Here is a 13,970-nt window from a genome sequence, read left to right on the forward strand (position 1 = left end):
TCTGTTATGGTGATCTGTGATCAGTGATCTTTGATGTTGCGATTATAATTGTTTGGGGTGCCATGAACCATGCTTATATAAGATGGCAAACTTAATTGATAAGTATTATGTCTATTCGTTCTTTCTGCTCCACTGACTGGCTTTTCCCCTGTTCCCCATCTCATTTCTTCTCCTCTGTGCCCCCTGTTATTCCCTGAGACACAACAATATTGAAATTAGGCCAATTAATAACACTACAATGGCCTTTAAGTGTTCAAGTGAAAGGAAGAGTCATATGTCTCTCAATTTAAATTAAAAGTTAGAAATGATTAAACTTAGTTAAGAAGGCATGTCAAAAGCCAATATAGGTCAAAAGCTTAGCCTCTTGCACCAAACAATTAAGACAGTTGTGAATGCAAAGGAAAAGTTCTTGAAGGAAATTAAAAATGCAACTTCAGTGTAGACACAAATGATAAAAGCCAAAACCCTATTTCTGATATAGAGAAAGTTTGAATGGTTTGAATAGAAGATCAAACCAACCATAACATTCCCTTAAGCCAAAGCCTAGTCTGAGGCAAGACCCTAACTCTTTTCAATTTTAAAAAGGCTAAGAGAGGTGAGGAAGCTGTGGAAGTAAAGTTTGAAGGTAGCAGAGGTTGATTCATGAGACTGAAAGAAGCTATCACTGTAACATAAAAGGGCAAGGTGAAGTAGCAAGTGCTGATGAAGCTGCAGCAAGTTATCCAGATGATTTAGCTAAGATCATTGATGAAGGTGGCTACTCTCAACAACAGATTTTCAATGAAGACAAAATAGCCTTCTATTAGAAGAAGATGCCATGTAGGACTTTTATAGCTAATGAAGATTAGCCAATGCCTGGCTTCAAAGATTCAAAGGACAGGCTGACTCATGTTAGGGATAAATGCAGCTGGTGACTTTGAATTAGAACCAATGCTCATTTACCATTCAAAAAATCTCAAGGCCCTTAAGAATTATGCCAAATCTACTCTGCTTGTGCTCTAAAAATGAAACAACAAAGCCTGTGTGACAGCACATCTGTTTACAGCATGATTTACTGAATATTTTAAGCCTACTGTTGAGACCTACTGCTTAGAAGAAAAGGCTTCTTTCAAAATATTACTGCTCATTGACAATGGACCTGGTAACCCAAGAGCTCTTATGGAGATGTACAAGGAGTTTAATGTTGCTTTCATGCCTGCTAACACAACATCCGTTCTGCAGCCCATGGATTAAGGAGTACTTTCAACTTGAAAGTCTTATTATTTAAGAAATACATTTTGTAAGGCTATATCTGCCATAGATAGTAATTCCTCTGATGGATCTGGGAAAAGTGAATTAAAAAACCCTCTAGAAAGGACTCATCATTCTAGATGCCATTGAAAATATTTGTCATTCATGGGAGGAAGTCAAAATATCAACACTAAGAGGAGTTTGGAAGAAGTTGACTCCAACCCTCATAGATGACTTTGAGAGATTCAAGACTTCAGTGGAGGAAATAACTGCAGATATGGTGGAAATAGCAGGAGAACTAGAATTAGAAGTGGAGCCTGAAGAGGCAACTGAATTGCTGCAATCTCATGATAAAACTTGAATAGATAAGGACTTGCTTCTTATGGATGAGCAAAGAAAGTGGTTTCTTGAGATGGAATCTATTCCTGGTGAAAATGCTATAAACATTGTTGAAATGACAACAAAGGATTTAGGATATTACATAAACATAGTTGATAAAGCAGAAGTAGGGCTTGAGAACATTGACTCCAATTTTGAAAGAAGTTCTGTCATGGGGAAAATGCTGTAAAATATTGCATGCTACAAAGATTTTTTTTTTTTAATAAAAGGAAGAGTTGATGAATGTGGCAAACTTCATTGTTGTCTTATTTTAGGAAATTGCCACAGCACCCCCAACCTTCAGCAGCCACCCATCAACACTGAGGCAAGATCTTCCACCAGCCAAAAGATGATGAGTCACTGAAGGCTCAGATAATCGTTAGCAATTTTTAGCAATATAGTATTGCACACTTAATGGACTACAGTACACTATAAACATAACTTTTAAAAAATAATTTCAACTTATATTTTAGATTCAGGGGTTACATGTGCAGGTTTTTTAAATGGGTATGCTGTGTAATGCTGAGGTTTGAGGTATGAATGATCTTGTCATTCAGAGAGTGAGCATAGTATCCAATAGGTAGTTTTTCCACCCTTGCACCCTTCCTCTCTCCCCTCTTTAGTAGTCTCCAGTGTCTATTATGTCTATCTTTATGTCCATGTGTTCCCAATTCAACATAACTTTTATATGTTCTTGGAAACCAAAAAATTCATGTGGCTTTCTTTATTGCAACATTTGGGTTATCATGGTGGTTTGGAACCAAATCTACAATATCATTGAAGTATACCTATGCAAGGGTGATGGTAATAGCATTAAGCTGTATAATTATATAAAGAAGAGCTTAATACCTGTGCATTTCCCTTACATTCTAAACACAATAACATGTCCACAATTAAAACTTACATTTTAAAACCATATAATATTTAAATAATGAAACAAATAATTTCTAAGGTCCTTGTGACTCTCCAATTCTCTGAGTGTATGAATCAAAATTATTCTTACTCACCAGTGTTTGATTAAATAAAGCAAGTTGTTTTTGCCATTCATCCACTCGAGTTTTCAGTGGACCAACATAACGTGATGAGGCAAGAGTTGCAACATTGATGGTGCTATCATCAAGAAGGACCTTTAAAGGAAGGGGAAGAAAATACATGCAGCACCCGGTATTTGTGCTTTCAGTAATATTTCAGATACATAATCCCATGTGTCTACTTAAAAGTCAACTCTTTGAATTAATAGCTTAGCCCCTCTTACTGTTTCCTACTCATCAATTTCCCTTCATTATTCACATCCTTGTGGCACCATGATGTTCTTTCAAAGGTCACCTAGGACTTCTGATTGCCAAATTTCTGCTGATCCTGTAATTAATAATGGCACAAGTTTTTGTTTGGTTTGACACTCTTTTCCTCTCTCCCTTCACTATTAGGTAACTTTTACCTTCTTAACACAATTTGGTCACCTGGGCTTGCCTTTATTTCTCAAAATATCATATACTGGCAAAATTAGCTGTCTTCTGTCCAATGAATTATCACTTTCTCTCAATTATCTCAAGGAAGAGAGAATTGAACTCATTCATATCAAGCTCTGAATGGTTATACAGTTTCTCCTCCACCTCCCTCCCCTACTACTCCCCTTTATACAACAGCATCTCTCACGGAGCATGTGAATTTTTAAAAACGTGCTTGTTAATCTGAAAGATTTAATGGTCCATTTCAATTATAAGCTTTTTGAGAGTAGAACCCTCACCACATGACATCAATTGGCCTAAACTTACTGACCTCTTTGAGTCTGCTCTCCCATCCCCTGCGCAGAGTGATGTCTGGTCTTTCTCTTCCAACCTACACCTGGAAAAGCTATTTTATCTCTAATTCTGGCCTGGATACACCCTATTAGGCCAGGGCTTTGCCTTTTAAGTTGGGCTATGTGACCCAGTTCCCTTTGCTAAACAAATGTGCCTTCAGATTTTAAATGAGAAAGACTATTCCAAACACATGAGTTAGATTTATTTTCTTTTGTGGTTGACAGAGCGTGGCCATTGTTTCCTAATTCCAATAAACTCAAGTGAATTTAGCCTTTTCGTGTGCTATAAACATGAAATGCTCATTCAGGTTTCTTTGCCTTGTTTACAGGGTTTGAAGTGCCCTTTATTTTTTTTCTATGTCTTTCAAATCCCATCTAATATTTAAGATCCAGCTTGTTATGACTGGTCTAGGGAAAATGCTCTGATCACTTCAGCTGTAACTGTTCTCTTTGCTTTTCTAAATTCCTCAATAGTTACCAACTACAGGTTGCAACTCTTACATATATATATGAAATTTTTAATGCTTTGTTAAATATTTCACGTACAAGCATTCACGTCAATTATTTGCATTCATTTTGCTTTCCCAATTAGATTTTTCTTATTAGGTGACTCATGTTTTATTCCCTCATCGTAATCTCTCACAGAAGATTTAAGACTAGGTGTGATTGGGATCTTTACCATAAGTTTTCAATAACCCAGTTACCAACCTGTATGTCATCTGTGCCGCCCAGTATAAACACATCTTTGGAGTCACGGTGAGGCAGAATGACAAATTCAGTTGTTTTCCAAGAGTCCTCCACCTTAGAAATAATTCAAGTCTTAGGATATCTAAATTCAGTGTGTTTAGATACTCAATAAATGCATGTGAAATGAAATAAATAAAAACTCCATAATTATCCCATTTTCCTCCTTATTGCTCTCTAAAATTCTTTTTTTTTTTTTTTTTTTTTTTTGAGATAGAGTCTCGCTCTGTCGCCCAGGCTGGAGTGCGGTGGTGCAACCTCGGCTCACTGCAAGCTCCACCTCCTGGGTTCACGCCATTCTCCTGCCTCAGCCTCCCGAGTAGCTGGGACTACAGGCACCTGCCACCACGCCTGGCTAATTTTTTTTTTTTTTGTATTTTTAATAGAGATAGGGTTTCACCATGTTAGCCAGGATGGTCTTGATCTCCTGACCTCGTGATCTGTCTGCCTTGGCCTCCCAAAGTGCTGGGATTACAGGCATGAGCCACCACGCCTGGCCTGCCCTTTAAAATTCTTAAAATCTTCTTCTTGGATAGATGACACTAATTTGCTTAATTTTATTTGATTGACATTAACACATATACTTTGACAGAAAAAGAATTCCTTTTATGCAGAGGGTTAGTAGGTGTGTATATATTTTGGGGGTAAGGAGATAGTATCATAACTAGGAAAATCTTAATGTCTTTTGAAGCATTTAACAGATTTCTCTGGTAGCTTGGAAGATAACGTATTTGGGTTTAAAAGATCATTCTTGGTATATGATTTCTTATATAAGCATGCACATTTCAAACCTTGTGGCCATCAAGTTCCTATGTGTTATAGGATAAGCAGAAGGAGGAGATTTTTAGAGGTGATAACAGTAATATCTGTTGTAAGGAAACAACAGAGGGATGACTGATAATGAGAGAGTGAAAGCTGCAACGTTGAAAAAAACATCCAGATCACCAAATGTTGAATCTGAAAACTTTCACATTCCCTAATGGTATATAGATAAATATATATTCCAGATTTACCTTTTTAAGAATTGCTTCTAAGGCAGCTTCTCCAGAAGCCTGTCCAGATATGTCCTGGATTTCTTGACCAAAGTCAAAAACATGCAACTGGGAGAGCCTCTCCAAGGTTAATGGAATTTCAGCATCCACTAGAGTGGCATCAACTGTTTGTTCAATAGCTGCCCAATGTCTTGCCTTCAAAGTCGGGTTCCTCAAGTCAATGATAACTGGAAGCTGAAAAACAAACACTCTCAGAGACACGAAGCTTTTTATCTTAAAAATATAACCCACAGGTTCTGGTTTCAATTTGTGCATGTAGAGAGCTGGAAAAGAGCACCACTTACCCTCTTTCCAGAAAGCAAAATCTGGATGACTGCAAATTAATGACTCTAATTGAGCCTATTAGAAAACCAAGTTTGCGGGGGCAGAACCATCTCCAAATTTGGAGAGAGATTGATACCGACAGGTTTCTCCACAAGGAGAAACAGCAACTGAAAATTTTCCTACCTGGGGCAGATTCCTTGGGATGACATACAAACTATTAAGAAGATTCAGCTAAATTTTAAAAATAGAGCACTAAATATTAAGTGTGGGGTAGAATGAGAATGGAAAACCTCTGAGCCTACAAATACAGTGGAGATTGACAGTGAAGACTGAAAGGACTCCCAAGAAAGCTTCCCTTATGATGCTGGCTTGGGGAGGGAAACAGCGTCCATTATAGTAGCTCCAACAAATTTATCTGCCTTAGCTCCCTTGTGGAACAAATCCCTTGATGTACAGGGAAAAGAGTAACAAACTGTGTCACCTTAAGGCACTAGTGATAACTCATTGAAGATATCTCTTCCTATAACTGGAGAAATAGAACATGGAAAAAAACAATTTACCCTTGAGGGAGGGACAAAAATAAGTGCTAGGCTCAGCACTACAGCTGGAAAAGGGGGAGGAGCACCTGTGATAGGAATTCTGAGAAAAAGAGCTACAGTGCCTCGTAAGATAAAGGTTTAATGAGACCATGAGGGAATGTTCCTTCTCACTTCTGCCACCAGGTTATCAAATACTGAGTAAAAATAGCAGTGGGATACAGAGTGGAAAGCTGCGAGTGACAGATTCTCAGTGAGCACAACACAAAGGGAAGACCCAAGATCAGAGGAAAATAGAAATTGAGAAAATAACCTTTGGTAAACCAGCCCAACCCTAAATTCGAGGTATCACTAGAAAAATCTGAAGCCTGTGGTGCACGGAGGGTAACCATAGCAACATCAACCCTTAAACCTAGCCCAATTCCTAATTAGATTTAATGCAACATGTTGCACAAAAATCCAAGTAGAAGAAGAGGCATGCTCATTTCCAAGCACAAATATTATTTGCTTTGGTATTTACTGTACTATATAAGATACCTGGCTTTGAACAAAAAATTAAGATGCATGTGAAAAGGCAAGAAAAACCACACATCTAAGAGGCAAGGCAATAATCAGACCCAGAAATGACACACATGTTGGAAGTAGATAATTTAAAATAACTATGATTAACATGTTAAAGGTTCTAATGGAAAAGATAGAAAAGCAAAATCAGTTGGGAAATGTCAACAGAGAGGTGGAAAGTACAATTACAAATTGAACAAAAATGCTAGAAATAAAAAAAACAGTATAAGAGATAAAGAATGCCTTTACATATGGCTAGCCAGTTTTCCCAGCACCATTTATTAAATAGGGAATCCTTTCCCCATTGCTTGTTTTTCTCAGGTTTGTCAAAGATCAGATAGTTGTAGATATGCGGCGTTATTTCTGAGGGCTCTGTTCTGTTCCATTGATCTATATCTCTGTTTTGGTACCAGTACCATGCTGTTTTGGTTACTGTAGCCTTGTAGCATAGTTTGAAGTCAGGTAGTGTGATGCCTCCAGCTTTGTTCTTTTGGCTTAGGATTGACTTGGCGATGCGGGCTCTTTTTTGGTTCCATATGAACTTTAAAGTAGTTTTTTCCAATTCGGGGAAGAAAGTCATTGGTAGCTTGATAGGGATGGCATTGAATCTGTAAATTACCTTGGGCAGTATGGCCATTTTCACGATATTGATTCTTCCTACCCGTGAGCATGGAATGTTCTTCCATTTGTTTGTATCCCCTTTTATTTCCTTGAGCAGTGGTTTGTAGTTCTCCTTGAAGAGGTCCTTCACATCCCTTGTAAGTTGGATTCCTAGGTATTTTATTCTCTTTGAAGCAATTGTGAATGAGAGTTCACTCATGATTTGGCTCTCTGTTTGTCTGTTGTTGGTGTATAAGAATGCTTGTGATTTTTGTACATTGATTTTGTATCCTGAGACTTTGCTGAAGTTGCTTATCAGCTTAAGGAGATTTCGGGCTGAGACAATGGGGTTTTCTAGATATACAATCATGTCGTCTGCAAACAGGGACAATTTGACTTCCTTACACCTTATACAAAAATCAATTCAAGATGGATTAAAGACTTAAACGTTAGACCTAAAACCATAAAAACCCTAGAAGAAAACCTAGGCATTACCATTCAGGACATAGGCATGGGCAAGGACTTCATGTCTAAAACACCAAAAGCAATGGCAACAAAAGACAAAATTGACAAATGGGATCTAATTAAACTAAAGAGCTCCTGCACAGCAAAAGAAACCACCATCAGAGTGAACAGGCAACCTACAAAATGGGAGAAAATTTTCGCAACCTACTCATCTGACAAAGGGCTAATATCCACAATCTACAATGAACTCAAACAAATTTACAAGAAAAAAACAAACAACCCCATCAAAAAGTGGGCAAAGGACATGAACAGACACTTCTCAAAAGAAGACATTTATGCAGCCAAAAAACACATGAAAAAATGCTCATCATCACTGGCCATCAGAGAAACGCAAATCAAAACCACAATGAGATACCATCTCACACCAGTTAGAATGGCAATCATTAAAAAGTCAGGAAACAACAGGTGCTGGAGAGGATGTGGAGAAATAGGAACACTTTTACACTGTTGGTGGGACTGTAAACTAGTTCAACCATTGTGGAAGTCAGTGTGGTGATTCCTCAGGGATCTAGAACTGGAAATACCATTTGATCTAGCCATCCCATTACTGGGTATATACCCAAAGGACTATAAATCATGCTGCTATAAAGACACATGCACACGTATGTTTATTGAGGCATTATTCACAATAGCAAAGTCTTGGAACCAACCCAAATGTCCAACAATGATAGACTGGATTAAGAAAATGTGGCACATATACACCATGGAATACTATGCAGCCATAAAAAATGATGAGTTCATGTCCTTTGTAGGGACATGGATGAAATTGGAAATCATCATTCTCAGTAAACTATCGCAAGAACAAAAAACCAAACACCGCATATTCTCACTCATAGGTGGAAATTGAACAATGAGATCACATGGACACAGGAAGGGGAATATCACACTCTGGGGACTGTTGTGGGGTGGGGGGAGGGGGGAGGGATAGCATCAGGAGATATACCTAATGCTAGATGACGACTTAGTGAGTGCAGTGCACCAGCATGGCACATGTATACATATGTAACTAACCTGCACAATGTGCACATGTACCCTAAAACTTAAAGTATAATAATAATAATAAAAAAAGAATGCCTTTAAAGGGTTTAACACAGCCACAGAATGAATGAACTTGAAGATAAGTGAGTACAAATTCCAGAAACTGACACACAGAGAAAAAAGAGGGAAAAGAAAAAATAAAAACAAAACAGAGCATCCAAGACCTGTGGGACAATGTCAAACAGCCTAAAGTACATATCATAGAAATCATAGAAGGAGAAGAGAGACAGAAAACAGAGCAGAAGAAATGCTTGAAAAATAACAGCTGCAAAAATTTTCAAAATTAAAAACAAACACCAAATCACAGATCGAAGAAACTCAGAGAACATCAAGCAAAATAAATTTGAACAGTAACAGTAGCACATGCACACCTAGGCATACTCTACTGTTAACTGATGAGTATCAAGATGAAGAGAAAATCTTGAAGGTAGCCAGACAAAAAAAAAAAAAAAAAAAAAGGACACATCATCTATAGAACAATGAGAATTTAAAACTACAGCAGACTGCTTGTCTAAAATCATGCAAACAAGAAAAGAATACCTCCAAATTACTGAAGGAAAAACAGAAACAAAAACTGTTGTCTCAGAATTATATACCCAGTGAAAATATCATTCAAAACTAAAGGATAAAGACTTCCTCAAAATAAAAACCGAGGAAATTAATTGTTAGCATACATACTCTATAAGAAATATTAAAGGATATTCTTTAGGCTGAATGAACATGTTATGAGTCAGAAACTTAGATCCACACAAAGCAATGAGGAACACTGGAAACGTAATACTGGTAAAGTAAAATTCATTTTCTTTCTTATTTTTATTGCTCTAAAAGATAACTGTCTGGAGCAAAAACAGTAAAAATAAGTTATATTTATAGTATATGTAAATATAGACATAACATCAGCACAAAGAATGTATGGAGGAATTAATTGGGTGTGTACTATTATAAGGTCTTTACAGTACATGTGAAATAGTAAAATAATTGATTCAGATTAATTATAAATCTATATTTTAAGCTTAGGATAACAATTTTAAACAATATTCTAAAAAATTGTTTCTAAAAATTATTGAAAAAGTGGTATGAATGATAATCTCATTGAGAAGATAAAATGGAATCATAAAATATGCAATTAAATTAAAAGGCACAAAAAGAGAAAAAAGAAACAAAGAACCAATAGAATAAATAAAACAGCTAGCAAGATGGTAGATTCAATCCAACTGTATAAATAATGACTTTAAATGCGAATGGTCTACACACACCTGTTAAGGGACTAAGAATGTCAGACTGGATAAAAAAATAGGAATCAATTCTATGCTATCTAAAAAAATCTATTCTAAATATAAAAACACAGATAAAAGTAAAAAATGCAGAAAGCCATATCACACAAACACTAAAAGACAGCTGAACTAGCTATGTTAATTTCAGAAAATGTAAATGTTAGAACAAGGAATCTTATCAGAGATAAGAGAGAAAATTCATAATGATGAAAGGGTCAATTCCTCAAAAAGAAGTAACAATACTAAATGTGCACATGTCCAACAACAGAACATCAAAATAAATCAAGCACCACTATCTTGAGGTGGCAGTATCATCATAAAGTTATTCACTCATTCATTCAATCACTCATTTATATCAGTATGAATTCATGCATATTTACTTTATAACTTGGGTTATAATACAATACTACATTTTTTTTGCCTAAAATTCTTATGGCTTTGGCCATTAAGTCTTCCTTGCCCTTTTGATATTCTCCCATCATTTTGTTTTTTGAGCTCTTTCTTACCTCCCAGCACCTCAAGATGCTCCAGGCTCATCTTGTAAATTTCCTGACTCATCCATATAATCAGCCATTTCTACAAGGATTCCTTATAGTATAATAATAATATACTATAATAATATTAATAATATTATTATTATAGTATAATAATATACTATAATATTATTATTATAGTATATTATTATTATAGTATAATATTATAGTATTATAATAATAATATAGTATTATAACAATATTATAGTATTATAATAATAATATTATAGTATTATTATTCCTTATAGTATTATTCCTTATAGTATTAAAAATGAAAATCTGGATACAAATTATGCTCATTGCTACTGGGGTGTCAATGCTTTTAGGAGGTGGAACAGAAATTTCCAACCCTTAAGTATGGCTGTGCGTAGTAACTTCCTTTCAAAGAATACAGTACGGAAAGGGCAGTAGTAACTGTACAGTTAAGACAAATGCTACTTCAGCCATGTGGTCAAGCTGAACACCATCAGTGAAAAGTCATGTTGATAGCATGTATTTTGGATATGATGTGATGAAAATGGTACTTTACCTGTCTTGTCTTCTTTGTAAGAATCTATAATTCCAGTGTAATTATGAGAAAAACCTCAGACAAATCCAAATCGAAGGATATTATACAAATTACTTGACCAGTACTTTTCAAAATGACAAAGGTCATAAAAAACAAGGAAAGTCTGAGAAACTGTCACAGCCTAGTAGAGCCTAAGAAGACATGACAATTAAATGTAATGTTTTATCATGGATGAAATCTTGGGATGGAAAAAGAAAAGGATGTTAGGTAAAAACTAAAAAAACTCAGATAAAGCATGGACTTTAGTTACTAATAACGTATTGATATTGGTACATTAGTGGTGACAAATGTATTATACTAATGTAGTATGTTAATAAAAGAAATGGAATGTGGAGTATATGGGAACCCTTGGTATTATTGTTATAACTTTTCTATGAATCTAAAACTATTCTGAAATAAAAGTATATTAAAAAATGCATAAACTGATAGAATGGAAAGGAGAATTAGGTAAACCCACAATTATAGTTAGAGAGTTCAACACTCCTGAGTCCCTAACAGAACAAGCTGGCAGAAAATCAGCAAGGGTATAGATGACCTGAACACCACCACCAACCAAGTCTACCTAATTAACACTTGTAGAATGATCACTGAGCAACAGCAGAATGCACATTCTTCTAAAGTGCATATGGAAAATTCAACAAAATTGACCATATTCTGGGCTATAAAACAAACCTTAAAAAATTTAAAAGGACAGAAATCATAAAAGTATGTTTTTGGACCATAAGACAGTTTTATAGATATTGAGAAGCTAAATATAAAATAGATATGGAAAGGCAAAGGAATTAGAATAGACAAAATAATTGTAAAAAGGAAGAACAAAATTGGAGGATTAAGACTACTTGATTTCACACTTACTAGCTATCGTAATTAAGAAAGTGTAGTGTTGATGAAAGAATAGGCTTATAGAACAATGAAACAGAACAGAGTCCAGAAATAGACTAAAAAATATAGTCAATTGACTTTTGGTAAATGTGCAAAGGTGAGTCAATGGAGAAGAGTGCCTGGGGAGGATAGTCATTTCCAAATAACGACTGAAGAAAAAATAATCATTTCAAATAATGCTGTTCCTTTAATTGGATATAATATGTACAAAAGTACACCTTGATACCTCAAATTTATGAAAAAATTAACTCAAAATAGATCATATACCTAGACATAGAAAACAAAACCTTTAAACTTCTAACAGAAGAAACAGAGAAAATCTGTGTGACCTTAAGTTTGAAAAAAAAGTGTTTGGATACTATACTAAAAGCTTGATTCATAAAAGAAAAAAATTATAAATTAGAGTTTATTGAAATTAAAACTTTTTGCTCTGTGAAAATCACTGTACAGGAACTGAAAAGACAAGCAACTGACTGGAAGAAAATATTTTCAAGTTACATATCCGAAAAAAAACTTTTATGCAGAATATATGAATAACTCTTAAAACTCAATTATAACCAAGCAAACAACCCAATTAAAAATGGGCAAAAGATCTGAACAGATATTTAATCAAAGAATATAGATGGATGGCAAATAGCATATAAGAAGATGTTCAACATTATCAGTATTTAGAAAAATGCAAATTATGCCTTTTTTTTTTTTTTTTTTGAAACTGAGTTTCACTCTATGGCCCATGCCTGAGTACAGTGGCGCAATTTCGGCTCACTGAAACCTCCACCTCCCAGGTTCAAGCGATTCTCCTGCCTCAGCGTCCCGGGTAGCCAGGACTACAGGCACAAGCCACCACGCCCAGCTAATTTTTGTATTTTTAGTAGAGACGGGGTTTCACCATGTTGGCCAGGATGGTCTTGATCTCTTGACCTCGTGATCCACCTGCCTCGGCCTCCCAAAGTGCTGGGATTATAGGCGTGAGCCACCGTGCCCGGCCAATTATGACAATTTTAAGACACTACTATCCATTGGTTAGAATGACTGAAATTAAAAAACAAAACAAAAAGGTCCCTCAAAATAACAAGGGGTAGTGATGATGAGGAGAAACTGGAATTCTCATAAATTGCTAGTGAAAAGCCAAAATGTTGCAGTTCTTTGGAAAACATTTTGGCAACTACTTATAAAGTTAAACATATGCTTACTCTACAACCTAATAATCCTACTTCTAGTTATTTACCCAAGTTAATAGAAAACTCATGTTCACACAAAACAAAAAGCTGTACATGAAAGTTTATAGCAGCTTTAATAAAAATCACTACAAAATGAGACAGAACTCAGATATCTTTCACCAGGTGAATGGATAAACAAACTATGGTACATCTATATAACAGAATACTAGAAAATAAAAATAAATGAACTGGCTGGGCATGGTGGCTCAGGCCTGTGATTCCAGCACTTTGGGAGGCCAAAGCAGGAGGACTGCTTGAGCCCAGGAATTCAAGACCAGCCTGAGCAAGACAGTGAGATCCTGTCTCACAGAAAGAAAGAAAGAAAGAAAAGAAAGAGAGAAAGAAAGAAAGAAAGAAAGAAAGAAAGAAAGAAAAAAAGAAACAGAGAAAAGAGAGAAAAGAAAGAAGGAAAGAAATGAACTATTGCTTCACATGACAACATGGAAGAATGTTTTTTTCTCTTAAAAATTATAATTCACAGAATTATGCTACCATCACCTCTATCTAATTTTAGAACATGTCATCACCCCAAAAGGAAACCTCATACTCATTAGGTCCCATTAGCAGTTACTCCCATTTCTTCCTCCCCACAGTGCCTGGTAACCACGAGTTCACTTTCTCACTATAGATTTCTTTATTCTGGACATTTCATGTAAATGACATATGCTATCTGGCCTTATTTTTGACTGGCTTCTCTTACTTGCATCATGTTTTTAAATTTTTTATCTTATGTGTTTGCAGACATCAGGTCCCACTATGTTGTA

The 13,970-nt window shown here is 35.7% G+C and overlaps 1 protein-coding gene across 1 annotated transcript in view; it reads right to left on the reverse strand.

Moving 5' to 3' along the window:
- Positions 1–13,970, reverse strand: part of DNAH6 (dynein axonemal heavy chain 6) — a 364,719-nt gene that overhangs the window by 210,158 nt on the left and 140,591 nt on the right. Inside the window, exons 19-21 of the mRNA XM_063695744.1 lie at positions 5,167–5,379; positions 4,118–4,210; positions 2,616–2,735 (exon numbers count right to left, since the gene is read on the reverse strand). Coding sequence (XP_063551814.1) covers positions 2,616–2,735; positions 4,118–4,210; positions 5,167–5,379 — 426 coding nt within the window. The remainder of the gene's footprint in view (positions 1–2,615; positions 2,736–4,117; positions 4,211–5,166; positions 5,380–13,970) is intronic.

This window comes from Gorilla gorilla, chromosome 12 (assembly GCF_029281585.2).
Source record: "Gorilla gorilla gorilla isolate KB3781 chromosome 12, NHGRI_mGorGor1-v2.1_pri, whole genome shotgun sequence".
NCBI lineage: Eukaryota > Metazoa > Chordata > Mammalia > Primates > Hominidae > Gorilla > Gorilla gorilla.